This window comes from Aulonocara sp. 'chitande type north' Nkhata Bay, linkage group LG14 (genome assembly GCF_057382095.1).
Source record: "Aulonocara sp. 'chitande type north' Nkhata Bay isolate Kocher_YH1m ecotype deep benthic linkage group LG14, A_spYH_male_GT1.1, whole genome shotgun sequence".
Lineage (NCBI taxonomy): Eukaryota > Metazoa > Chordata > Actinopteri > Cichliformes > Cichlidae > Aulonocara > Aulonocara sp. 'chitande type north' Nkhata Bay.
Window position 1 is genome coordinate 9,511,918 of NC_141357.1, and position 27,960 is coordinate 9,539,877.

At 42.0% G+C, this 27,960-nt stretch overlaps 2 protein-coding genes across 4 annotated transcripts; one reads left to right on the plus strand and one right to left on the minus strand.

The window, feature by feature from the left end:
- The first annotated feature begins 7,574 nt into the window (after window positions 1-7,574).
- Window positions 7,575-10,319, plus strand: LOC147314069 (endonuclease domain-containing 1 protein). 3 transcript variants are annotated; one of them, XM_086262763.1, is made up of 7 exons: window positions 7,575-8,154; window positions 8,314-8,477; window positions 8,631-8,743; window positions 8,853-8,953; window positions 9,149-9,263; window positions 9,417-9,573; window positions 9,855-10,319. In XM_086262763.1, the coding sequence occupies exons 3-7, from the start codon at window positions 8,666-8,668 to the stop codon at window positions 10,244-10,246; spliced, it is 843 nt and encodes a 280-aa protein (XP_086118889.1). In that variant the 5' UTR covers window positions 7,575-8,154; window positions 8,314-8,477; window positions 8,631-8,665; the 3' UTR covers window positions 10,247-10,319. The 3 variants fall into 3 exon arrangements, with proteins under 3 accessions (XP_086118889.1, XP_086118888.1, XP_086118890.1); XM_086262762.1 differs by having other exon boundaries at window positions 7,578-8,154; window positions 8,631-8,953; XM_086262764.1 differs by lacking the exons at window positions 7,575-8,154; window positions 8,314-8,477 and having other exon boundaries at window positions 8,689-8,743; window positions 8,863-8,953.
- A 1,874-nt stretch (window positions 10,320-12,193) lies between these two features.
- On the minus strand, window positions 12,194-26,688 carry LOC147314070 (TRPM8 channel-associated factor homolog). The gene is given in 12 exon segments (XM_086260858.1): window positions 12,194-13,173; window positions 13,474-13,587; window positions 13,840-14,057; window positions 14,395-14,631; window positions 15,079-15,175; window positions 15,177-15,293; window positions 15,837-15,931; window positions 16,283-16,457; window positions 16,561-16,862; window positions 17,118-17,409; window positions 17,577-17,793; window positions 24,420-26,688. Coding segments are annotated over 12 exon segments (2,757 nt in total). The 5' UTR covers window positions 25,070-26,688; the 3' UTR covers window positions 12,194-12,930.
- Window positions 26,689-27,960: the final 1,272 nt, after the last annotated feature.

A 27,960-nucleotide genomic window follows, 5' to 3' on the forward strand; every position in this document is an offset into this window, starting at 1 on the left:
AATTTTGATCATTTACCACTGGACATAAGATTTTCATCTCTAAAAGTGTACTTTGTCCAGTCTGTCCCAAACTTCACGTTTGATGACAGTCTGGCGACGACTACATGCCAATATCTGGTCACACATGGCGCCACAGTTCTCATATAACATTTTAATCAAGACTACCCCACTGTGATCGAAGTATTTCTTGCAAAACAATCATAACCAAACAAAACCTTTCCTGTACTGTAAATGAACAGTAGGACAAAAAGACTACTAGTCATTGTAGAAAGCACAGTGAATGTTTTTGTTTACATCGTTGGAACGAGGAAAAATTCCACCACCACAAAAACAGAAATACTCATGAAAGCAACCTATAGTGCAAACACGAGGGCTGAATTTATTACTTCCTGCACTAGAAAACTGCCGATGTTACTGATATGGATAGATCACCAGTCTTCCTGGTCTTCCTGCTGCAACATCTCAACCCTCCTGTTGAGATGTTGCAGCAGAAAATACAGCCTGCCCTGTTGAAACATTGTTTTTTTCAGTGTTTCAACATTGTTCAATGGAACGGCTTTTTCCACGACGGAGAGCGGGTTTGCCTGAAGTTCGAACTCCTAGATCAATGCCTGTGGGACTACATACGGGACCGGAAAAACCAGGGTCTCCCCATAAGTGAAGTCAGGCCAATTTTAGGTCAACTAACAAATGCTCTGTCCCACCTGGGTTCTGTGGGAATAGTGCACGCTGACCTCAAACCTGGAAACATCATGGTTGTGAACCGCCATGAGTCTCCCATCAAAGTCAAACTTATAGACTTTGGCCTCGCATGTCCTGCGTCTGCAGTGATGCCTGGTGACCGTGTGGGGATGGTTGGTTATAGTGCACCTGAGGTTATGCTTGGCCTTCCTTATAACTAAGCAATTGACATGTGGTCTCTGGGGCTGGTGGCTGTTGAGCTTGTTACAGGGGTGCCACTCTACCCTGGAAATGAAGACTATGATGTTTTAAAATTCATCATAGAGACTCAGGGTCAGCCACCAAATCATGTTCTAGACTCTGGCGTGTACACTGAAGAATATTTCATTGAAGACAACGACAACCAACAGCGCTGGACATTTAAGACTGACCAACAATTTCAGTGTGAGACAGGGTATAAGTCCCTGGAGACAAGATACGTAAAACTGACGCGTCTGGATGACCTCGAACAACTAATGATCTTTAGACGAGGACCTGAAAATGGTCAACGTTTGTTTGTCAGCTTAATTAAACAAATGTTGGCCAAGGATGGACAAAAGCGCATAACACCCTCTGAGGTTCTCCGGCATCCCTTTTTCAACCCCAAGAGTTCCCCTTGCATTGACATGAGTGCTGAAAGATCACAAATCCCGGTGGTCTTTCAGCACCCTTCAAACTTGAAATGCAAGACATCAGAGAAAATCAACTGCAGTTTCCAAAACTTGGTTGAATTGTCTCAGCAAGTATTCAGCCACACGTCAGCCAGCCCATCCTTCAGCTCAGATGAGCTTGAAATAGTTGAAGGGAGCATTTTGGGAAACCACTACAAGGTAGAGGCTTTCCTCCGAGAAGGGGGCTTTGGTATTGTAGCCAAATGCCGTGATACCGAGACCAACCGAGCTGTGGCTAATAAAGTAAACAAGAACCGCTCTGATATTCTGCAACAGGCAAAAAAGGAAATTTTCATCCTGGAGCAGCTGCGAAGGTTGGATCCAGATGCCACCAACATTGTTCAATGGAACAGCTTTTTCCTTGACAGAGAGCGGGTTTGCCTTAACTTAACAAACTTGAAGGAATTGATTTAAACCAAGATGTTATATTATATAATCTGTAAAAGTGCAAAACCTAAACAAACCCAGGATAGTAGATGTTTGCCTATTGCAGACTATATATGAAATATGGTTAAATAAAACAAGAATGTTAACTTTTTTTTTTTTTTGCCTGTCCCGTTTGGCTCTTTTGCCATCAGAATTATTGTCTAAAGGCAAAGAAAGATGCCCAACGGATTTACTTTACCAAATTGACCATCCCAGCCTTGCCATAATGGTCCATTTGATTCACCTTTCATTGTTTATTTTATTTTCACTTGCTGAATACGGGACAGACTTGACTGGAGGAAAGAAGGGGAGAAAGAAAGAGGGAAAGAGAAACAGCTGAGAAGAGGGACGGGGGAGAAGGGCAAAAGACAAAAACCAACAGAACGGGCAGAGAAAAAAAAATGCATATATCAATCACCTGGATCACCTGCTGAGAAAGAAAAAAGAAAGCAAGCAGAAGAGAACAAGAGTAATAGAATAAACAACATCACAATGATATATGGGAATATGACAGTAAATACTAAATATTAAACATTATTGTGCAGCACATAAGATCAACAGAACACAGTGTGCTTTGCGGTAGGAGCCAAAAGGGGTGTAGTTTGTGGGTGTGAGCACCCGTGTGTACACCTGTGAGCATGGACGCGCTTGTTTTTTTTGTTTTTTTTTTAAAGGTTCCTTCATGTAATGATCTGCTAGAGGGTGTGTGTGTGTGTGGGGGGGGGGGGGGGGGGGGGGTCACAGCCCCGTCCTCCAGGGCCTGAAGCAGGTGTGGAGGAGATCAAAACTCCAGACATCCAGAGGCCCCCAGAACACAAGAGACCAAGGAAGACCAACAGAGGGGCAGCCGCGCCACTGTCCCAGAAAGAGCTGAATGTTAACTAAGAACATAGACAAATGGTCTTCTCACCCACACCCCAGCTGTATTTCCCTCCTGTTTCCCATTCCTTGATTGCTCCCCTGTGTATTTAAGCCCTGTGTTTCTGTGTCTGTGTCGTGATCTCAAATCAAATCACTTCACTTCACTTATATTGTCACATCACATGCGCAGGTACACTGGTACATGTGAGGGAAATTCTTGTGTGCGAGCTTCACAAGCAACAGAGGTGTGCAAAAATACAACAGCATAAAACAAGCAAAATATAAGAATGGCTAAATCTGAGAGTAATAAATATATGTACAATATAAGAGTGTATGCATTACTGGATGTATATACTAAATATGTTTTTCTACGTGTGTGTGTGTGTGTGTGTGTGTGTGTGTGTGTGTGTGTGTGTGTGTGTACACATATTTTACAAATTAAATAGAGTAAACAATAAAATAAAATATATGAAATTTACAGACGTTGGTAGTTGGACATGTGCAAAACAAGTGGCATTTATATACAGTGTGGAGTGCATGTGTTGAAGTTCCAGTAGTGAAGCTGAGGTGTCTATGAGGTGTTCAGCAGTCTGATGGCCTGGTGGAAGAAGCTGTCTCTCAGTCTGCTGGTACGGGACCGGATGCTGCAGAACCTCCTTCCTGATGGAAGCAGTCTGAACAGTTTATGGCTGGGGTGACTGGAGTCCTTGATGATCCTCCCCGCTTTCCTCAGGCACCGCTTCCTGTAGATGTCTTGGAGGGAGGGAAGCTCACCTCCAATTATCCGTTCAGAGCACCGCACTACTCTCTGGAGAGCTTTGCGGTTGTAAGCGGTGCTGTTGCCATACCAGGTGGTGATGCATCCAGTGAGGATGCTCTCAATGGCACAGCGATAGCAGGTCCTGAGCTCATGCCAAATCTTTTCAGTCTCCTGAGAAAGAAGAGGCGCTGCTGCGCCTTCTTCACTGTATTGTTTATGTGTCCTGACCACGTAAGATCCTCAGCCAGATATGCACCAAGGAACCGGAAGCTGCTCACTCTCTCCACAGCAGCGCCGTTGATGGTGATGGGGGTGTGTACTTCTCTGCACCGCCGGAAGTCCACTATCAACTCCTTTGTCTTTGCGACGTTGAGGGTGAGATGGTTGTCTTGACACCAGTGGGTCAGGGCGCTGACCTCCTCCCTGTAAGCTGTCTCATCACCGTTGGTGCGCTCTGTTTAGACCCAGACCAAACAGTGTTGTTTGACTGATGGCCTTAATATAAAGACTTTTGGACTTTACGTTTCCCAATTTTGCTTTAAATTATAAAGTTATTGTGTTATTTATATATGGCCTAATAAATATCCTTATTGCTGTTTTAGAGAGGATCGGTGCTTCAAAGGATAGTTGCAGATTTCTGACAGAATCTGCAGATTATGAAGTACAAATAAAATGTTTATGTTTCAACATTGTCTTCCCAACAGTTTCACTAACATCTACACTGGGTGCCCAGGAAGCGTTCGTGATGTCTTCTCGGGCGCTGATAATTGGCGTCTGTCTTGTGTCAGTGATGTAAAAGACAGCTTTAATGCGACATGACCATTCAAACAATAGATGTGTATCAGATTCAGTACCACATACGAAAGTGACCCAGGTCGGATTTGAAAATATCGGATTTGTGCTGTTCACACTGTCATACCATGATTGGGTATGGGTTGCACAGGGTCAAAAATGTCAGATTTGATGCGCTTTCGCCTGCAGTGTGAACGTAGTCTTAGTTTTGTTCTGTTTGAGTTCAGCATTAAAGCTGTTTGAGTTCACGTTTGTCTCTGGAGCACTTTGGGTCCTCCATTTCACCACTCCTACCTGCACACTAGTGATGGTGAGATGAAGCCTTGTGATGAACTGTAGCTTTCCATTGTCCCGATTCGTGATTGAGGTGTGAGACAAACGACCACTGGTCCAAGTGCTTCAAAACAATGATTTTATTAAACACATGTGTGGGAAGATACACAGCTCTATATCGTCAACACAGATCTCCGTCACAGCATAAATTCAAAATGGTTTTATTATGTCAGGGTTCACGCCCCTTCTCGCGTCGGAAAGAATATCACATGCACAGGTTTTAATTAATGACAGTTAAACAAGTTTCCATGTTCAACAACATTCTGCCCTATATGGTTGTCTGACTTCACCAGATGTTTCCTCCACTTTGGATGGAGCAGCTCTCAGGGAGGCCGCCCTTCCCTGAGCCTGGTTCTGCCGGAGGTTTCTTCCTGTTAGAAGGGAGTTTTTCCTTCCAACTGTCGCCAAAGTGCTTGCTCATAGGGGGTCATATGATTGTTGGGTTTTTCTCTGTATCTATTGTTATAGGATATACTGTACAATATAAAGCGCCTTGAGGCGACTTTTGTTGTGATTTGGCGCTGTATAAATAAAATTGAATTGAATTGAATTCAGAAGTTTGCAGACGACACGGTCATTATGGGGTGTATCTTGGATGATCAGGAAGAGGGATACAGGAGTCTGGTGATGAACTTTGTCACATGGAGTCACACAAACCACCTGGAACTGGTTGTGGACTTCGGGATGTCCAGAGCAGGTATACTGCCAATTCAGATAGAGGAGAGGAGCCGGAGATGGTCAACACATACAAGTACCTTGGGCTGTGGGTGGACAACAAACTGGACTGGTAATGCAACACTCAGCACCTGTATAAAAAAGGCCAAAGCAGACTGTACTTCCTCAGGAGGCTGAGGTCTTTTAACATCTGCAGGAAGCTCCTGAGGATGTTTTACCAGTCGGTGGTTGCTGGAGTACTGTTCTATGCTGTGGTGTGCTGGGGGAGCAGCACAGCAAAGAAGGACTCATCCAGGCTGGAAAAACTGATCAGGAGGGCTAGCTCTGTGGTCGGCATGAAGCTGGACACTCTGGTGACAGTGGCAGAGAAAAGGACATTAAAGAAAATGCTGGACATTATGAACAATGCTGGGCATCTTCTGCACACGGCCATAAACAACCAGAGGAGTCTGTTCAGTGACAGGTTGCTTCTCCCAAAGTCAAGAACCAACAGACTTAAAAACGCCTTTGTCCCACATGCCATCAAACTGTTTAACTCCCCTCTGGAGGGGAGAGGGAGGAGAGACAGGAGGACAAAGGAGTGGGGAACAACTAAGCTGTAGTGCCTCTTCACTGTGCAATACTTTTTGTTAATATCCAACGGTGCAATAGACTCACATACTTGAAATGTGCAATTCCCTTGTATTCCTATTTATTCTATTTATCCCTTTTGTATACTCTGTATTTATATATGTGTATATATGGTATATTTCTGCTCACATTCTGTAACTTCTGTCCGTGCTGTGAAAACCGAATTTCCTGGAGGAACCCACCCGAGGGATTAATAAAGTTTCAACTAATCTAATCTAATCTAATCTAATCTAATCTAATCTAATCTAATCTAATCTAATCTAATCCCTATTATACATTTTTGATCTACACACGTGTTGCTGCCACAGACATCGCATGCTCGTATTTCATTGTCATGAGACAAAAATCACGGTTTAGTAACTCAGTAAAGCAGCGATCTCACGAGAAAGTAATAGTAATCTAATTACTTTTTTGCAATAGTAATCCCTTACTTTACTCGTTACTTGAAAAAAGCAATTAGTAATTAAAGAGTATTACTGCTCATCTCTGGATAGTACCTGGTACCACCTATTTTTTTAGCACCTACTTCAGTGAACTGAGTTGGTTGTAATGGATCAATTGTAATGGAAAACAACTGAAACTGACTAGAGTAGAGTTGTCTTGAATTGAGCCAACCCAAGTAGGTAATGTGGAAAAGAGGCTATAGATGCCATTTATGTGCAAAGGGAACAACCGTTTTGGAACCAAGAATCTGGCCTAAGAGTCCATCTTTCACAAGCTTACAATACTTTGATTGCATCTATTCCCCAACTCTCTGAACTGTAATCATGGCCTTTAATCAATGGTCAAGACAGTTTACATATTAATGATCATGAAGCTGAGTTTATGGCTCATTGTTAGGAAATTATGCTAGTTTTTGTTTCAGCTGTCCGAAGAAGTCACTTTGATTGGTGATGAAATGTTTCTCTCACACCTCTGGAAGCGCTGCTTCCAGATGAACAGCATTAACTTTCTGTGATGACCTCTTGGCCTATTTGAGTAAATGGAACAAGTCAAAATGCAAACAAGTTGTTAGATTAATCAGCTGAACTAAATATATTGGATATCTGTGAAGAGTCCATATGTGAGGTTTAACTGTAGCTCCTGTTGTAATCGTGGGAAAATCAGCATATGAACAGATAGCACTGTGCTGCCCAACCAAGAACTGATTGTTGGAGAGTGTAAGTAAATCTGTCAAAACCGCATGCTAGTAATATTCCAGGAGGTGATCTGGAGTGCAAATAACTGCATTGGAAGTAAGAGTGTTTTATGTTGTATGAGCCTATTAGTAGGGAAACAGTATCTCGCCTACCAATCATTAAAAACATGCAACTTTCTGAATGACATGCAGTGAAATGTTCTTGTTTCCAAGGAATCAGACAGTAGCTAAAATATTTACTGGATGTGATTCTTGATTTCATAGAGTATTAGGCAAGAAATCAAATGCACAGCAGGGTTTAAAACCAGAAACAGTAAGTGTTTGTTTTGAATACTTTGAGGTAAAAGTTTTCTAATCAAAATGTCATTTTGTCAGAATATATTTAGAGCATAAAACATATTTTGGAATACTATATTACTGCTGATATATTCTTTCTTTCTTTCTTTCTTTCTTTCTTTCTTTCTTTCTTTCTTTCTTTCTTTCTTTCTTTCTTTCTTTCTTTCTTTCTTTCTTTCTTTCTTTCTTTTGTGGAGAAGGGAAATTATTTTACTGCTATTGTTAAATAATTGTCATCAGTACCATTGCATTAATAATATAATCTGGAGTTTATATTGCATTCAGATGTTTAAACAGTGTGTGTCTTTCAGAGAGACTAAGTTGCAGGCTGACAGGAAGTTGCAGGTTTGCAGAGTGTGCCTTTTGCAGAACTGAAACCGAAAGCAGAGTCTAAGTGTAGGTTATTTTGAGGAGCATTTGAGGACGAGACACAGACAGTTAAGAGGTGACACAAAGAGCATGTGAGGTCAACACATACACACATATTAGTTAGACTTATTTAGAGGAGAGATCAGTTATGTCTAGACAAGAAAGAGGAACAATTCACTTTGAGACAAGAACGGAAAGTACCAAGCCATGAAAATAGAAGATGATTTTCTGGGTGAAAAGTCATGATGATGTTGATCTGATCTATGTATAAAATGTACCGGTGACGCATGAAGGGGCGTCAGTAAACAAACCCTGATGCTATAAAATATCTGTTCATGCTTTGATTAAGTCGAGGACTACTGGCTGTCTGCGTACAGAGTGTCTTCCCACGCGTGTATTCATTAAAATCATTGTTTGACCAAAGACCTTCTGGACCAAGGCTGGTTTGTACTCTCCTTCCTCAATTTTGAACCTTAACACTTTCTTTCTTTCTTTTGTTTTTAAACAGAACGCTGTACTCATTTGTACTCAAGCAAGTGACTAAGATTTACTCACACTCTCACTATCATAGTGCTAATTTTACCATTTTCTACATCATCTAGTCAGCCGCACCCGCTCTTTGGTAAGCAGATTCTGGTTCATTCCACACAAATATCATGTGCTCAGATAAAACTGGACAAACAGAGTGAAAGGGAGTGGTGAGAAGTCACATATAAAAGCCAGTTTCTTCAGGGTGAACTGTGGCAGCAGACAGGTGCACCAGCAGGTGAGTGGAAACACACAAATATCAACACAGATGGTCCAAAGCAGCAATTAGCTTATTAGTACGTGATGGCCTGAGCTATACATACACGGCAGCATATACTTTGTAACGTAGCGCCTTGTTAACAAAAGTGTTATTGCTTTGTGTTTTATTCAGGTCAATAATCTCAGACACCACACTTCTGATCCAGAATGCAAACATTCATAACGTTGTGTGCTCTTCTCCCGCTCCTCTGTTTTGTCCACGCAGATGTTGTGGAACGTTTTGAGGTTTGTTGGTTTCTTATTCCAGATTATCAGAATAATTAAATATGTGTCTTATCAAATAGCTTCACTTCTGTTACTATTAATTATTATGTATTTTATCATTTTGCCCGAGGATGCACCAGAATGCATGAAGTACTTTTACAAAGAAAAGGTGCCTGAGTTGGGAGCATCCACACCTGGTGCTGCCCGCCTCTGTCAGCGCTTTGTCAACAGGTAGTAAACCGGCAGAAAGAATACTTTAAAACTGAATCAGCATACACAGCATTGTAATGTGTACTCAGAATACTGTTTTTCTATGGTATCTTTGAAAATCCAACTGCTGCTTATCACTTTTAGAACGAAAACTTTCTTTGTTCTTTATTTATCATAGTAGCACTTCTGATCTATTGCTAATATTTGCACCATCAGGTATCACTTTGCCACACTGTATGACACCATCCATCGCATTGCTGTCTACTCTGCCTATCAATTCCAGCCCAGTAATGGAGGTGGCAGGGAGAACAGGTGGTTTGTAGAGCCACAGGTTTGTTCCACACAAGCTTATTTTGCATATATATTTATGTCAGAGAGAAAGTATGAAGAATATAGAGTCATAAAATTTACATTTTCTGTTCTTTTAGACATTTTTAGATCGTAAGGAATTAATTATTTGCTATCTTGTTTCCATGCATCTTAGCTGGTAGATCGGTCTTGGCAGGGAGAGATGAAAGATGGATACTGGCTGGGGCAGGATCACCCTGGTGTCTACCTTGGTGAGAGACAAGCTCTGAATGAGGACTACACAAATTCAGGCTTTGACCGTGGTCACCTCAACCCCAATGGACACCATCCAGGTTGTATGTTTTTCAGGAGGGTAGACAGTAGATGGCAGTACAGGACTGGGGAATTGTTTTTGACTGCAGCAGCTGAGGATAGATAGACTTAACTAACGAGCAGCATCTCCAGCCTTATGTTTCAATGTTTTCTGCTAAACATGCTTGAAATTTATAATTTTCTAGAATATTTTAATTGCTGAATGAAAATGACTAACCCACTTCTTGACTCATCGTGGCTCTAACCTTTTCTTTGGACAGAGAGACTTTAAGCTTGTCCTTCTTCTCCTTCTCTCCTGCAGTCCCTAGTTGCAACGCCACTTTTACCCTGACTAATGTGGTTCCTCAGAACCCCAAGCTGAACCAGAATGCCTGGAGGATCCACGAGTCCCAGCTTACTGAGCTTTTTCTGGAGAAGTGCCCTAAGGCGTACGTGCTGGTCGGTGCCATTCCTTCTGCAGACAGCTGGATTGTTAAAAACAATGTTAAGCGTGTCAACATCCCAGACTACCTGTGGAATGCCTACTGCTGTGTGGACAACAACGACAGACCCATTCAGAGCGGCGCTGCCAGAGCAAGAAACACAGAGGACAACTTGGTGGAGCAGCTCTCTCTGGATAAACTGGAAACATTCTTGCAGCAGTTCACGGCACAGCCAGTGGGAGAGTTGTTTTACAACAATTGCAGAGCATAAAAGCAATGATGGCAGTAAATTTAAGGATCTTTTAATTGTACATTGTTGTTTTACAGCTTTTAAACCAATGAATCCTTACTATTAAATATTAAATAAATGAATAAAAATGAGAAGCACAAGGATAATGTGGTTATTTATTAGTAACTGTGTCGCAAAGGAAGGAGAGAAGGTTGTGCAGTCTACAGTACTGTATTCAATGTACACACTCGACTTAATCGAGGGCCTGTGATAAAGACAGAGCAACAACAGGAGTCTTAAACCTGTAATTAAACTGTAAATGCTGTCATACAGTGAATAAGCTGGAAATTGGTGATTAAACTGACTCTCAGGAGGTGTTATATTAGCTACACTTTAAGCTGACATAATAAAATGTTACATATAAACCTACAGCTTAGACTTGGAAAGTAAAGTTTAGATTGACTACCATTATGAGAAAGGCCAGGCAAAGCTTAACATTTTTTATTTAAAGACATTTAAAATGCTTCTTCAGCTTTACCATACGTAAATACAGCTCTCGGAACTACAGCATTATGTTTCAACGTTTTTTTCTAGACATGCTTGTATTTAATAATTTTCTACAATATTTGAAGACTCTCACCTTTTATTTGGACTGAGAAACTGTAATCTTGTCCCTCTTTTACTTCTTACCTGCAGTCCCTAGCCTCAATGCCACCCAGACGAATGTGGTTCCTCAGAATCCCAAGCTGAACCAGAATGCCTGGAGGATCCACGAGTCCCAGCTCACTGGGCTTCATGTGTCTTTGGGGCCACCCACATGTTCCAATACTGAGTTTCTTGCACAGCTGAAATACTTCAGGTCAGGTCAGGGATGACCCTCTGTTTGGGAGACTGTACTCATTTAAAAAAAAGAAAAAACTATGACAAAAAAGAAGAGGAAATAATGATACAATCACAGACTTATGAATGATTCAAACTGCCTGAGCCCAGCTGAGGGTCTTCATATACATACTGTTAGGTACATATATTTTTCGACACTGACACAAGTTTTTTTTATTACCTGTTCACTGCAACATATGCCAATTATAGTTATATAATGGACATAATATACAGACTCTCAGCGTCCACATTCAGATTGGATGAAGGGTTTAAGAGTTTTAGCTCCTTAACATGTGCCGCCCTATTTTTGAAGGGAACAGTAGTAGTTGAACAATTGACTCAAATGCAGGTGTGGGCAGTTCCTTCATTATGTCATTATCAGTTAAGCAGACAAAAGTCCTGTAGCTGATTTGAGATGTGGTGCTTGCATTTGGAAGAGTTCACTGTGACCAGAGAAAATGCAATCCAAAGAGCTCTCCATGCAGAAAAACAAGCCATCCTTAAGTTGCCAAGAAAAGCCAGCACAGTTTAGGAAAAAAGTCAAATTGATTGGGTGTTGTTTTACTATATAGATGGACAATGACAAAAACATGCAGTCAAAGGAAGTCAGGAGTTTAATAAATCAAGGCCACTGCATAAAGGCCTTACAGAGCATTAAAAAGGAGGAAACCCAGCATCTGGTGATGTCCATGAGCTCAAGACTTCGGGCTGTTATTACCAGCAAAGCATTTTCAACCAAGTATTAGAAATGAACATTTTATTTTCAGTTCTTTAATTTGTCCAATTACTTTTCACCCCATGAAATGAAAGGATTGTGTTTGTTATGCAACATTTTTGTTCAACCGTAATTAACATACTGAAAATCTGAACTGCAGTTGTTTCATTTGAGGTTGAGCATCGGGCACCAGTGAGTAGTTTTGCAAAGAAATTGATCCTGCTAAGACAAGAATGTGGCAATTTAGATAGTTGATTAATGAGCATATGTTGCGACTCTATCATATCCACAACCTAGCAATGTCGAAGGAAGGCAAGAGTACGTTGACGTGGGCGTGAGAGGAAATAAATGCAAAGTAGTAAGTACTGGGAGCAAGGCTGTGAATGATGGCTTCTTCATCATAATTATGTCTGAAAAGTAAAAACAAACAGCCTGTGTTGCAGGAAGGTGTATATAGTAAAAAAAAAAAACAAACAAAAAAAAAACGACAGACTTAATTATACAACTATTGTTTATTGTGTGCATCAGTTCTCAATTTAGAGGCAAAAAAAAATGAGTCCAGGTTGTCCCATAGCGATTGACAAGTTCAAAGTTCAGTGAAAGCATTACATGGTTATTACAGAGTGATAATTATGGGTTACAGAATTTTACAGACTTACTGAAATGCTACTTGCTGCATTAAAAACATGATTACTGATTAAACCAAAAAGCAACAGCATAACCACAGCTCACAATCCAGCTGCAATCTGTGTGTATGCTAAATAATTACCTTTTTATAATTCACAGAGCTAAGCCGTTTTGACATTATGGCAACAGATCTTCACTTTGAGGAACAGCAATAATAATATTTAGCTCCTCTACACTGCAACCCAACTTACAGTTCTTCCCCTCCTCTCTTACAATCCCAGATATAAAAATAAGCACAGAGGACATGTTAATGTCCAAGTTTACTCAAAGAAATCTAGTTAAATTGGAGGGGTACTAATTTGGAGCAAATGATCAGTGCAAATACTGTGAAAAAAGCTACAACGTTCCTCTGCATGCAATAAATGTTATAAAAAGATTAATATAAAGCGTTTAATGAACTAAAGTTTCACTCGTTACATTTCTTTATTCCGCAGTCGTGTTTAGTTCATCTGTACTGGGTCATGGGGTGATCATTCCAATAAGGCAGCTGGGACAGTTTCCTCTCAGTGGCTGTTTTGATGGGCCAGCCCCAGGCCTTGAAGAAGCCGGTCAGGTTCATCCCCACAGTCTGCGAGAAAGTCTCAGCATACAGGTTCATCTTTGTGTCATTGTCATCAGGAAAGTCTCTCATGTGGTGGTACGCAGCAAAAACCTTCTTAAAGGCATCCCAGCCAAACTTTTCCTGGAGCTACAGAGAAGGTAATTATAACAACAAGCCAAACTATTAGCTGTCTTTTATGTTAGGAGCAATAATCTCTTGACCAAAGCATCAGAACCTGTTACCATTTAATGTTAGCTTCACTATAAGTCTGCAAGTCTATATGGACTTTCAGTCTTATTCATACAGAGGTGGGTCGAGTATACTTTAAAAGCAAAGTTTTTTCAAAAACTTGCTCAAGTAAATGTAACTAGTTACTACCCACCTCTGTATTCATATCAAGTGTTTTCTTTACTATGGATCAAGCAAAATTTCTCTATAATTTCTCACCTGCAGATATGTTTCCAGGGCAACCCACACACTCCAGTCACTGAGTTTCCTTCCTCCCTTGATGTACTCCTCTACTCGACTCTTTCGTTTAGCTAAAGTCAAATCACCATGAGCCTGCACGAAAGAACATGGAATGAGATAGTTGCTAAATCATGTGATCACAGCAAACTCAGTCATGAGTTTTCTGATGATGATTGATGTAAAACAAAGAAGAGTTTTAAATCTATTTATGTTATGTAGTTATGAAATCATGTGATCACAGCGAAAAAGGTATGTGATGTGCTGTGATAGGATACAAAAAGAGTTTTCTTGATGTTGACTAATATAAAACAAATGAGACTGTCAAAAACACTTGATTTGCTCTACCTGTGCTCTGTTGATGCCCAGCACCTCTTCATTCACATACACTGACCACAGGTTGCATGTACACTCTGTGGTGTGTGGTCGGAACTCCCAGCAGCTTCTCTGTTGGTTGTGTCCAAGTTCATGGATGGGGCCCCACAGTTGTTTACCTTTTTTAACATCAACTACTTCAGCAGCTGAGGCATGGTGTGCCATGATGGGATAACCTGAATGCATCCAGCCTTAACAGAAGAAAAATACATGACATTTTGTTTTCCTGCCTCTTTCACCTACCAGAATTGACACATGTCAGTTCCCAAATCCCACCCTTTGCCAGATCATCTTGATCTTGTTGTATGTGAGTAATCCAGTAGTCTCTACTTTAGTTGATATTCCTCATCCTTTCTTTGTATATATATTTTGTTTTCTAGAAATCTTTGCATCCTCTCATCAACAGAGTCAAAAACAAATATAAAAATGTATCACACTGAGCATGAACATGATGTTTTAGTTAAATTGTTTGTCATCCACAGTGAGTTGGGACTAGTTTCATGTCCTTGGGAGTCAAAGTGCACTTACCAGCAGAAATCTGCACATCTGTCACAAAGCGCTCCTTGTGGGGAAATTTGTGTGATTTGGCAGCCAGATCCGCAATGGCCCTCATGATTTCATCCCAGAGTGCAGCCACCTCCTCGGGGTGCTCCAGACCCCGAACAACATGTGATGGTACGGTGAGGACGATGTTTTCAAACTCCAACTCTGTCCAGGGCCCAGGAGCCGTGCGCAGCTTTAACCATTCAGCTGCAGTTGTTGCACCTGAAAAGAACAAAGAGAGGAGCAGATCTATTAAAATGCTTTGAATTACTGCATTTTAAAAAATATAAACATTTTCTATAGTATCTGTATTTTGTATTTCTGTAATTTTTCAGCGTCACATATGCATTTGATTACACCCTTCAAACAGCCTTTAAAGTTTTAAAACAGGCTTTTGTGTAAAGCTGAAGGCTTTGAATAATAAGAATTAAGCAAACCTTGTACACTGTTTTAGACGAGAGGGTTAAGCTGTTAACTAGATTTTTGTTTACTTTTCTTTACTTAACTTTCAACATGTTGAACTGAAATTGTTTCACCTGCATCGTCCATTGAAAACACTTGGGATCAGAATGAAGGTGATCCAAGTGAATAAGATTAAGACTTATCAGATATCTTCCATTAACTCCATGGACATAAAGTACACAGCACTGTTATAAACCACAGACTTACCAGACTTGTAATATGGAACAGTTACAGCTTTCTGCACTATGATCTCCAACCCCTTCACTTGTGTGTTGGGTGGGGCCACCAGGTAGATGAGCCCCCCCCCACAGGTTGGACACATGCATCATCTCTGATGTAACAGGAAATCGCTCATGAACACGTGGTGGTCTCTTCAGCTCATCCTTGTCATGTAGGTCATCAGTTTGACAGCCTATCTGAATCTGTAGATAAAATGGAAAATCTATTGGATTTAGCGTCAAATTACAACACCCGTCGCCTTTGCAAACAGCCCCATTCCTGAATACAGAGTGCATTCAGGAATGATTTACAAAGCAGTTGTCATGATTACATTTTCTTTCTTGTGGTGTGCTATTAGTTTCCTGTGTCAATATCGTCCAATCAAGTAAGAGATTTCAGGGATGGTTTGAGCTGTTAAATGACAGAAAAAAATCAAGTGGGGCTGGTCCTTTAGATTGAATGAACCTTTGCTGCAAACAGGCAGAACCTAAGGGGCTGTTGCGGCACGCCACGCAGCACAACACAGCATAACTCAACACTCCCAAAAGCTTCAAAACAGAGCTTCACCTGTGGGTGATGTCATGGTCGTTACATCAATCTTTGAAATGGCTGCAACTACAAATGGACCTTGTTACAGTTACAAAGGGTAAAAAGGAGTCATGCAAACCTCACTTGAGGTTTTCATGAACATGTAGTGTCATCAGAAGGAGAAAGACCTTTAAATTATACAATTTTGTAGGTTTCACCTTCCACTCCTTGTTGATAATCTCAGTTGGCATCACCATGTAGGTACTCATACAAGGAGAGAGGTAGAGACCAGTGCTGATCCATTCTTCCCCATCTAACACACACACACACACACACACACACAAACACAAATTTGAAAAAAAAAAGTGTCACTGGGCGTCTATCTCTGAGAGAGAGAAATTTGTGGGGGAGAATCCGTTTCTGTGTCATGTGGGATCGGAAGTTAGGGATTTGACTAGTGAACACTACGAGTTCCTACAGACTTAGTAGATAGAAACTGTGGATTTTCTCTTGCTTGAAGATTTTGTAAGCAGTTATCAAATCACTTGGACTGTAAATAAACTCACTGAATCTGACCCACTAAGTTTTGTGTTTAAGTGTGGCTTGCACACTGGTTGTGACATATTCACAGTTGACACATTTGTCCACAAACATGAAATCTGACCTGCTGTGGTAACATCGATCTTGAGCCTGTGGTTATAGACGTCTGGCATCAGTGGCCTATCCTTGATGAGGTAGGGCAGGAGGGCCTCAGGATTTAGGCAAAACTCATATACAGGTGATCCCAAACTGAGGAGTAGATGGTCTTTTGGCGTCTTTGCAGGGCAGCTGTCACTCACCTTGAAAGAAGAACATATTAGTGTAACATCTTAGTGGTTAACAGCTGCCATATAATCATCAGTGCACTAGTCTGTGCTGTTCAAATGTTTTTTCTCTACTCACCTGTGACAGGCCTGACCTCTTTAACATATCAGTGAGTGCAGCCAACACTTGAGTGTAATAGAAGCAGCCACGTGCCTTTGTGCGCAAATAAGCATCACAGTCATTGCCCAGCTTTTTAAGACATCCCTCCTCATGCTTGCTAAGTTCTACACCTGTAGTCACATGGGCAGCAAAGCGGTGTAGAAGGTGGCGGAAGTGGTAAGTATCTTTAATCGGCCAGCTGGGTACAAAGGCTTTGTATGTTCCTGCACGGATTTTTGCTCCCAAAAGGCTCAATCCCATTTGGTTCAGGATCTTGTTCCCTGAAAAAAAGTAAAGCCAGTTTGACTTTGAGTCATGTGGTTGGAAATGTCTTGACTTTGTTTTTGACCACTAATGAGAAGACTCCTTTTTGATCCTTGACTTATCACAACATATCACACCTTATAATGTATGAGTCTGTTACAGCACTGCATGTATACAACACATTTTACACATGGACAATTAGGTGGAAAATAAGAACACTACCGGTATTTCTACTCTGTATATTTTGAAACCCTTGTGGTGCATTTTCATACCTGAGAAATCTGTAAGTGGATTTTGCCCAGCATGTGTCTGCGCCCAGTACCAGGCATGTCCTCCAATCAGCAGGCCTCCTCCCTCTGCCACAAAGTTTTGAATTTCCTCCAAATGCTCAGTGATATACGCTGTACACACAAACACGCTGAGGTCTTTCCTGAAGTTTGTCTTCTCGCACTTCAGCCCAGACTCACTCAGAACTTTGAGTGCAGGATCCACCATGACACCAACAACCCCTCTGCGCCCTTCATCCAACCAGTGAATGGTGTTTCTCCAAAATGGAGCCATACTCTAAAATCAAAGGAAAGCAGCAGCAAAGGAAGTCATGGATTTGGTGATATATTAAAGACAAGTCCAATCAGCACACATTTCACTTCAATCATCCTGAGGTCTAATACCTAACCCTCTAAAGATTTTGACTTTGAAATTTTATGACTAACATTTAATGTTGACTCTACCTCAACTTCAAGACATCTTTCATGTGTAACCACAAGGACTCGTCCTCGCCCATAGTAGGCTCCTGCCAGGAATGGTCGTCCATCTTCTGTAGTCCCGATGGGAAAGGCTAGTGGGCTGTGGACTAGAACCTCAGAACACAGATACTCAGAGGGGAGGTTGAATTCTGAAACCCCCTGGAGTAAGAACCCCAAGTCATCCTTGAAATCCCTGCCTGTCCTGTATTTGAAAAGTGGAATAGAAAAGTGACATGTGCAGAATTAAAGTGATTTAAGAATAATTGTACACATTTCTTCATATAAAAAAAAATCAGTGGTTTGTAAATTAACCTATTTGTGAAAACTATATAAACTCTGTAAAAATAAACTGTCACGATCTGAGGGGACAGACCATGCGGGGGTGTGTGTGGTGGACCCAGGTGCGAACACAAGAGAGTAGACCGAAGTAAACTTAAACTGAAAGCGAGCCTTTATTGTGGCTGATGACAGGTCTCAACACAAAGCAGAAACACCGTGACTAAACTGAACCTAAACTAAACTGGGAAACAGATACTGATAAACTAAGGAGACTCAGAAAACCATGACGATGATCAAAGGAGCTTGCAAAGAAAAGCGTCTGGACTTCTTTAAGTTACTTGAAGACGTTTCACCTCTCATCCGAGAAGCTTCTTCAGTTCTAAGGTCAAATGACGATGATGTACAGACTGGCCGGGAGGACATGGAGGGTGGGAACACAGACGACGTGACACAGACTGTATGAAACACAGAGGCTGTGTCCCAATTCAGGGTCTGCACGCTTGAAGTACGCGCACTACGCGTACTACGTACGGTGCGTACTATAAGTACGAGAAGTGCGGAAGTGAGAGGCTTGTGAAATGGGACGGTATACGCTTCGTCGCGCTGTTCAGGTTGCCTAGCAACCATGTTACTAACCGCGAGACACGTGACATACAGCATTGTTTGACAGAAATGAAGGAGAAAAATGTTTTGTTGGTCATTCATTTTTGTCATGACATCACTTTGATTAGTTGAGTATCTGAGGCTGAGACCACGGGACTGTAAAACATGATTGTTGGGCTTCACTTCTGTGCTGAACAGTCATTTAAGATTAGTTAGTAAATAACAAGTTAATGTTGTTCATGAGACTAAAGTCATCTCACTGTGATAATGTAAATATAATATGGCCAATATTATAGTATTGTCAGATTATTATGATATATCTATCTACATCTATCTATCTATCCATCCATCCATATATATATATATATATATATATATATATATATATATATATATATATATATATATATATATATATATATATATATATATATATATATATATATCTCCATATATCTATATATATATATATATCCATATATCTATATATATGGCATATGGCAAGCAAAGACTCACAGCCTTGGCCAGCCGCTTGAGGAGGTACACCAGAGAGATAGAAGGCAGGAGAATAAACCAGCTGTTCTCCACAGAACCAGCAAAGGTGTACTCTCAGTGGCAAGGGAACAATAATAATAAGAGAACAGCACCACCAAGGCTGGAGACGGAGCAATACTGGAAGAGCATATGGGAGAAGGACGCAACCCATAACGGCAATGCTCAGTGGCTAGTGGATCTGAGGGCAGACCACAGTGACCTCCCTGAACAGGGTCCAGTAACCATCACAATGGCAGATATCCAAGAAAGGGTCTCCAGTATGAAGAGTTGGACAGCACCAGGGCCCGACATGGTTCACGCCTACTGGCTAAAGAAGCTGACTGCACTCCACGAGCGTCTGGCAGCACAAATGAACCAGCTGCTAGTTAACGAGAGACACCCGGAATGGCTAACCGAAGGTCGGACGGTCCTGATCCCCAAGGACCCCAAGAAGGGACCGGTCCCCTCCAACTACCGACCAATAACCTGCCTCAGTACTACATGGAAGCTCCTGTCAGGCATCATATCGGCTAAGATGAACAGGTACATGGGTCAATACATGAGCGGGACACAGAAAGGAATTGGCAAGAATACCACCAGCTACTGGTAGACAGAACAGTCAGCCGAGACTGCAAGACCAACCTGTGCACTGCCTGGATTGATTACAAGAAGGCCTATGACTCAATGCCCCACAGCTGGATACTGGAATGCCTAGAATTGTACAAGATCAATGGGACCCTAAGAGCCTTCATCAGGAACTCAATGGGGATGTGGCGTACAACACTAGAGGCCAACTCCAAGCCCATATCACAAGTCACCATCAAGTGCGGGATCTACCAAGGAGATGCTCTGTCCCCACTGCTGTTCTGCATAGGCCTGAACCCCCTCAGTGAGATCATTAACAAGACTGGCTACGGATACCGACTACGGAACGGAGCAGTTGTCAGCCACCTCCTGTACATGGATGACATCAAGCTGTATGCCAAGAGTGAACGAGACATCGATTCACTGATCCACACTACCAGGCTATACAGCAATGACATTGGAATGTCGTTTGGACTGGAGAAGTGTAGTCGGATGGTAACAAAGAGAGGGAAGGTAGTCAGAACTGAGGGGATCAAACTACCAGAAGGCAACATTGCAGACATAGAGGACAGTTACAAGTACCTGGGGATCCCGCAGGCGAATGGGAACCATGAAGAGGCCGCTAGAAAAGCTGCAACCACCAAGTACCTGCAGAGGGTCAGGCAAGTCCTGAGGAGTCAGCTGAATGGTAAGAACAAGATCCGGGCCATCAACACGTACGCCCTGCCCGTGATCAGGTACCCTGCTGGGGTAATAGGCTGGCCAAAGGAGGAGATAGAAGCCACTGACATAAAGACAAGAAAGCTCCTTACCATGCATGGAGGGTTTCACCCCAAGTCCAGCACCCTGAGGCTGTACGCTAAGCGGAAGGAAGGGGGCCGGGGACTGGTGAGTGTCAGCACCACAGTCCAGGATGAGACAACGAACATCCAAGAATACATTGGGAAGATGGCCCCAACTGACCGAGTGCTCAGTGAATACCTCAGGCAGCAGAAACCCAAGAAAGAGGAGGGAGACAAGGAACCATCATGGAAGGACAGACCCCTGCATGGTATGTACCACCGGCAGATAGAGGAGGTGGCTGATATCCAGAAATCCTACCAGTGGCTGGACAAAGCTGGACTGAAAGACAGCACAGAGGCACTAATCATGGCAGCACAAGAACAAGCTCTGAGCACAAGATCCATAGAGGCTGGGGTCTATCACACCAGGCAAGACCCCAGGTGCAGGCTGTGTAAAGATGCCCCAGAGACAATCCAGCACATAACAGCAGGGTGTAAGATGCTAGCAGGCAAGGCATACATGGAACGCCATAACCAAGTGGCCGGCATAGTGTACAGGAACATCTGTGCCGAGTATAACCTGGAAGTCCCGAGGTCAAAATGGGAGATGCCCCCAAGGGTGGTGGAGAATGACCGAGCTAAGATCCTGTGGGACTTCCAGATACAGACGGACAAAATGGTGGTGGCTAACCAACCGGACATAGTGGTGGTAGACAAACAGAAGAAGACGGCCGTAGCAATCGATGTAGCGGTTCCGAATGACAGCAATATCAGGAAGAAGGAACACGAGAAGCTGGAGAAATACCAAGGGCTCAGAGAAGAGCTCGAGAGGATGTGGAGGGTGAAGGTAACGGTGGTCCCCGTGGTAATCGGAGCACTAGGTGCGGTGACTCCCAAGCTAGGCAAGTGGCTCCAGCAGATCCCGGGAACAACATCGGAGATCTCTGTCTAGAAGAGCGCAGTCCTGGGAACAGCTAAGATACTGCGCAGGACCCTCAAGCTCCCAGGCTTCTGGTAGAGGACCCGAGCTTGAAGGATAAACCGCCCGCAGGGGCGTGCTGGGTGTTTTTATATATATATCTATATATACACTCAACAAAAATATAAACGCAACACCTTTGTTACTGCTCCCATTCCCCATGGGATGGACGTAGAGACCTAAAATTCATTCCAGATACACAATATAACCATCCCTCCCAAACAGTGGTCACAAATCAGTCCAAATGTGTGGTAGTGGGCACATCTGCTATATTGAGATAATCCATCCCACCTCACAGGTGTGCCACATCAGGATGCTGATCTGACATCATGAGTAGTGCACAGGTGTACCTCAGACTGCCCACAACAAAAGGCCACCCTGGAATGTGCAGTTTTTTGCACTATTGGGGGTCTGGGGACCCAGAACCGGTCAGTATCTGGTGTGACCACCATTTGCCTCATGCAGTGCAACACATCGTCGCATGGAGTCTATCAGATTGTCAATTGTGGCCTGTGGAATGTTGGTCCACTCCACTTCAATGGCTGTGCGAGGTTGTTGGATATTCGTGGGAACTGGTACACGCTGTCGTATACGCCGGTCAAGCACATCCCGAACATGCTCAATGGGTGACATGTCCGGTGAGTATGCTGGCCATGCAAGAACTGGGACATTCTCAGCTGCCATCTGCCCTGAACAATGTGAACCATGATTCATCCGTGAAGCGCACACCTCTCCAACGTGCCAGACGCCATCGAATGTGAGCATTTGCCCACACAAGTCTGTTACGGCGACGAGCTGGAGTCAGGTCAAGACCCCGATGAGGACGACGGGCATGCAGTTGAGCGTCCCTGAGACGGTTTCTGACAGTTTGTGCAGAAATTGTTTGGTTGTGCAAACCAATTGTTCCAGCAGCTGTCTGGGTGGCTGGTCTCAGACGATCTTGGAGGTGAACCTGCTGGATGTGGAAGTCCTGGGCTGGTGTGGTTACACGAGGTCTGCGGTTGTGAGGCTGGTTGGATGTGCTGCCATATTCTCTGAAACGCCTGTGGAGACGGCTTATGGTTGAGAAATGAACATTCAATGCACGGGCGACAGATCTGGTTGACATTCCTGCTGTCAGCATGCCAATTGCACGCTCCCTTATTGCTTGTGGCATCTGTGGCATTTTGCTGTGAGACAAAACTGCACATTCCAGGGTGGCCTTTTGTTGTGGGCAGTCTGAGGTACACCTGTGCACTACTCATGATGTCAGATCAGCATCCTGATGTGGCACACCTGTGAGGTGGGATGGATTATCTCAATATAGCAGATGTGCCCACTACCACACATTTGGACTGATTTGTGACCACTGTTTGGGAGGGATGGTTATATTGTGTATCTGGAATGAATTTTAGGTCTCTACGTCCATCCCATGGGGAATGGGAGCAGTAACAAAGGTGTTGCGTTTATATTTTTGTTGAGTGTATCTATATATAGATATATATAGATATATATATATAGATATATATAGATATATATATAGATATACACACACACACACACACACACATATATATATATATATACACACATATACATATATCACTGACTTTCAGCTTGTTGTGTTTGTGGATATATGACTGACTTTAATTATTAAACATTCGCACATAAATAAGTGATGTCATATTCAGTACTTTTGACAGTTCACTCTTCGGCCGCTCCATCTTATTAGGGAAATTCCATATACATAAATGTAAATTTCAAAACCCCATCATTTAATTTGTTTTTGATTGAAATTGAATATTACTTAAACTCTCTTACTCTAACTTCCAATAAAAAAGGTTTATTATTGATTGAAATTAATTCAGAAATGTTTAACGAATGAGCTGTCACAACTTTCAAGTACAAAGTTGTTATGAAGTCTGTCACATTCCCCCCCTTTTTGTCTTTTTTCTTTTTTTCCCCTTTATTTATTTATCCTTCTTATTTCATTGTACTGTATATTGTTACTCTTATTTGCCTTGTATGTCTACTGTACAAACTGAACTGGAATGACTGACTGTTCGCTTTATAATTTCAATGAAGTTTGGAAAAAAAAAAAAAAACCTGTCCGACCGCTCCATTCTGCCGTATTTTGCGGCAAAATTCTCCACACCCACCGCCGCGCTATGAATTGTGGGATATATGGGACCACGAAGCGTGCACCGGACCATGCTTGATATTTGGGGAAATCGACGGAGCATTTGGAGTATGCATTTGAAGTACACTTGGGTTGGGACAGCCGTCGTTGCGTGGCGGTGACTTAACTGCATTTAAAATGCGTACTTCAAGCGTACAGACCCTGAATTGGGACACAGCCAGAGACTAAATACACATGAGGGATGATCAGGGGAAGTGGCCACACATGGGAGCACAGCATGACACACATGAACCAAACGACAGGACAGGAGAAGTGAAACTGAATACACTGACATTGAATACAGACTTTCAAAGGAAAAAACAGGAAACATGGAGATTAGACATGACATGAAGTAAACATAACCACGCAGACATGACGCATGAACCAGGGAGACTTAGTACAGGGGGAGATGACATAAACAACTAAGGAACAAAGGACTAAACAGCAATCTCAAAATAAACTGGATGAGCTAAACTAGGGCACAAATGAATACAAAAGATACATAAAACTCAAACACTGGGTCGCTCGACCCAGGAACATGACATAAACTGACTTTTCTGAAAAGATAGAGTCACACACACACACACACACACACACACACACACACACACACACACACACACACACACACACACACACACACACAAACTAAGTCCTTTGATGGACTTTTGTGGATGATCCTCCCCTCATCCAAGATCCAGGAATGCTGGGAGGGGAAGATCCCAATATGAATTAAATTAGCTAATAAAGAAATGGTATCAGTCCCAAATTTAACCTTAGGAAGACTCTTTCAATGTGAGAAAAACTGTTTTCAAAAGCTCAAAAGGTCACACAAAATTTAAAGTTATTATATGGAAAGTGGAACTTTTGTAAACGTGCAGTAAAACAGAGCTATATAGAATACTCACGCTAATGACTTCCAGGAGGACGGGATCTGAGGGTAGACGGGCAGGTTCTCCGCCTCACCATAACGCTCAGTGAAGTAGATTCCTGCCACTCCTGCCACTTTATTCCCATCAAACTGATGCAGTGTGTTCTCTTTGGGGTGAGTTGCAGCCCAATGCCACGCCTGCCCAGCTATCAGCACCCCTCCTCCAGCTTTCAGAAACGCCACCAGCTCTGTTGGGTCTGAGCCCACACTGTAGGCATCGGTCACATAAACACCAACTCCCAGTCTGTCACTGAAAGCTCCCACAACTTCTACTTGGAAGCTGGGTTTTTGGAGGTTATCAGCAACTGCACTGACTTTTCTGTGCACCCTTACAGAGAGGTTATCAGATCCATCACCTCTCAGCCAGGTCACAGCATTTTCTACCAGAGCAGGAAAGGTTGTCAAGTAGCCCTCATGACCCAGGACCACAATCCTTCCACTGCCGTACAGAGAGGCAGCCATCAGCACCTGACCTCGACTGTTCATTGCTACAGGAAAGGCATGGTCTCCGATCAGGACCAGGTCACTGGGAACATAGGGTCCCTGTAGGTCCAGCTCCTTCAGGCCTTTCATCAGGGAGGCGTAGGCCTCTTCATGTTGGTTTTTGAATGATTGGTTAGATGACATAGTGTAGAGGATTTACACTCTGTAGACTGATGAATAAGGTTAGGATGCAGAAAGAGGAAGTTGTTAACACATCAGGTTTAATCTCATTACAGCCAAATAGCTGAAAGTTTCCTTCTGTGGTATTACGCTGTGGCCCAACAGTTTAAGAGAAACACACTCTACGTGACAGGACAGGAGAAAGAATAAAAATGAAAGCAGAGAATGGAGCTGGTTATACAAGGTTATGTGCTAAGGAGGAAAAAGCAAGGGGAAGGACCACTGATAAGACACAGCTCCTTTTATCACCACTGGTGCAAAAAGTGACCATAAATGAATGTTTAATCAGAATATGACGTGTTCTCTGCAAATTGGCAAAGATCATTGTTTTAAAATGTATTTCCACTGAAAAAATGAAGAAAGGAAGTGTGTCACAGCTACTTTGGGGTTAGCAGGGAAGGAAAGAAAATCTTCCAAGAAGCAGGTGAATTTGGCAGTATGGTCCTAGTAACTGACCAGGAGTTCAGTTTCTGGACCAAGCTGCAAATGTGCAATGAAAACAGTAAAAGTACCTCATTTTGCATACCCAAATACATTAGATGTCTAAATGTCCTTAATTATATTCCAACTTGTGTCTGCCTTCTTTCTGTAAGGCCAGCATCCAGTTTTAGATGAGGGAGTAAAGAGTGTGGCCAGAAACTTTATTACACTCATCCACCAAAATCTTGATAAAGGCAGTGAGACAGACAGTATGGTTGGCCGATATGTAAATGTTTTCAACCGACATGCGTCATTCCAATAAATGAGGCGATATCGCGCAGTCGACTTTTTGATGGGCGGAGCAATGTAATCATGCATGGACTGATTTGCGCATTTAAAATTTAGAAGCTTTGTTTGGAGGAAATATTTTTCTTTCTTTTCTTGTTTTTTTTTTTTTAGCATTAATATCGCTACTTTTTGGATTATTCATTAATTAATTTGAGAAGCACCAAATCACACAAAAGACTTAACATTACATCGAAGATTTTTTTTTAATGTTCGCTGGAAGAGACATTTTGGTTTTTAACTTACTTTTTGTTTAATTTTGTATTTGGTTACAGTGGCAATTGTGAATATAACACACAATGAAAAGTTGAGACAGGGTCCTACTGGTTTGGACCATTTTCACAGAAACAAGTACCCCTTCAGACTCAGGTGATTGTCACTGCTGCCTCACTGTTATTTACCTCACTATTGTTATTTACACAAGATTTATGAATAGCCTTGAAAATGCCTCTCTTTGGAAATAAAATACTTCCCAAACTATTTCCACAGTTACAAAATTAAGAACAGAGTTGTGTGTATTGTTGTGTGTGAGTCTGTGTTAATGTAATAAACATGTTTCTTCCTCCATATTCTGAGGTGCATTCTCCTGAAGGAGTACATAGGTCAACCTTAACACATAAGAGATGTCTGTCTACTCAGTAAGGCAAAAGGAACCTGATTAAGTTTTATAACACTGGAGTCAACGTTTATACAAAAGCAAGTCGTTGACTACTTGAAAATCAAAAGCTAAGATGTATTCTGCAAAAATAAAAAGCTGTTCTTCACTGATCTCATTACAACCAAACACAACTTAAAAACACAACACTTTAGGGTTTTTTTGTTACCTGAAAGATGCCTTTCTGTTGTATTAGGCTGTAGAGATGAAAGACCAGGAGCTCTACGTGACTGGACAGGAGAAAGAATGCAATTCAGAGCAGGGAAAGGTGCTGCTTATATCAGGAGATACGCGAAGAAGTGGACAAACATACAAGGGGAGTGACCACTGAAAGGAGGCCACAGAGTCAAATGTTTATAAAGATTATAAATGTTATGTAAATATGAGAATGGGAATGAGAACTTTGATGTGTTATATCCTCCTGAGAACCAACCTATCCATTTATGTCCTCTGTAATGGACATTTGTTTTTGGTCTATATCTTTTGTCTTATTTAAACTATCCTGCTAAGTCCCGATATACTAAGTCCAGGACATCCTGGGCTTTCCATTTCCATTGATATCTCATGTGTTTAGGTGACCTCTTTTATATTACATCATTAATTACAATCCATCACAGACCGATGTGTTATTTTTCTTTGCTATTTGAGTTTAAACTTCTTTCTGTTAGGCTCATCCACCAAAATCCTGATGGAGGCAGTGAGACACCCAGTGAGGTTGGCCGATGTGTAAATTCTTTAAAAACCGACATTCGTCAGTCAGTTCAGCTTTCCATGGAAGACTGTACTTTATGCCGTTTAAAACCCACATGCCTCCAGAATGAAACATAAAACCAAAGCAGGTTAAGACAGAGTCCTACTGGCTTGGAGCTATTTCACAGAAACAAAAAGTACTTCCTTTTTACGCTCAGGTGTTCTCATTGTTCTCACTGCTACCTCACAGCACAGCCTGGTGGGTTGTTATTGACTGAAGATTTATGACTAGCCTTGAAAATGCCCCTTTAAACTAGTTCCCTGTAAGCATCATAGTTACAACAGCAACATCAGACTCACACACAGCAGTTCTTGTCTGTGTGTGTGTCTGTGTATAAAATGTAAATCTGCTTGGTCCAGCAACTAAAGGTCAAATCTTTCTGTGCAAAATAAAAGTGAATACATGAAAATCATCATTTTAGTCAATTCTGATCAGGTCAAGAGGTCACACGAAAGTGGTTATCAGGTTTTTAAGGCAACTCAGGGTTTCCAAATCTACCTATGATGTAGTTAGAACAGGTGTTGGTGTTGCTTCATATGACAAAACAATGAAATACTGTGTGACTGTGTGATCGAGAGACCTTTGACCTTATCCTGCCAATACTCCTTGTAGCTGAGGATACTCCTTATTCTTTATCAGTAAACAAACAAAAAAAGGATGTTTGTCTTTTCATTAGATCAGACA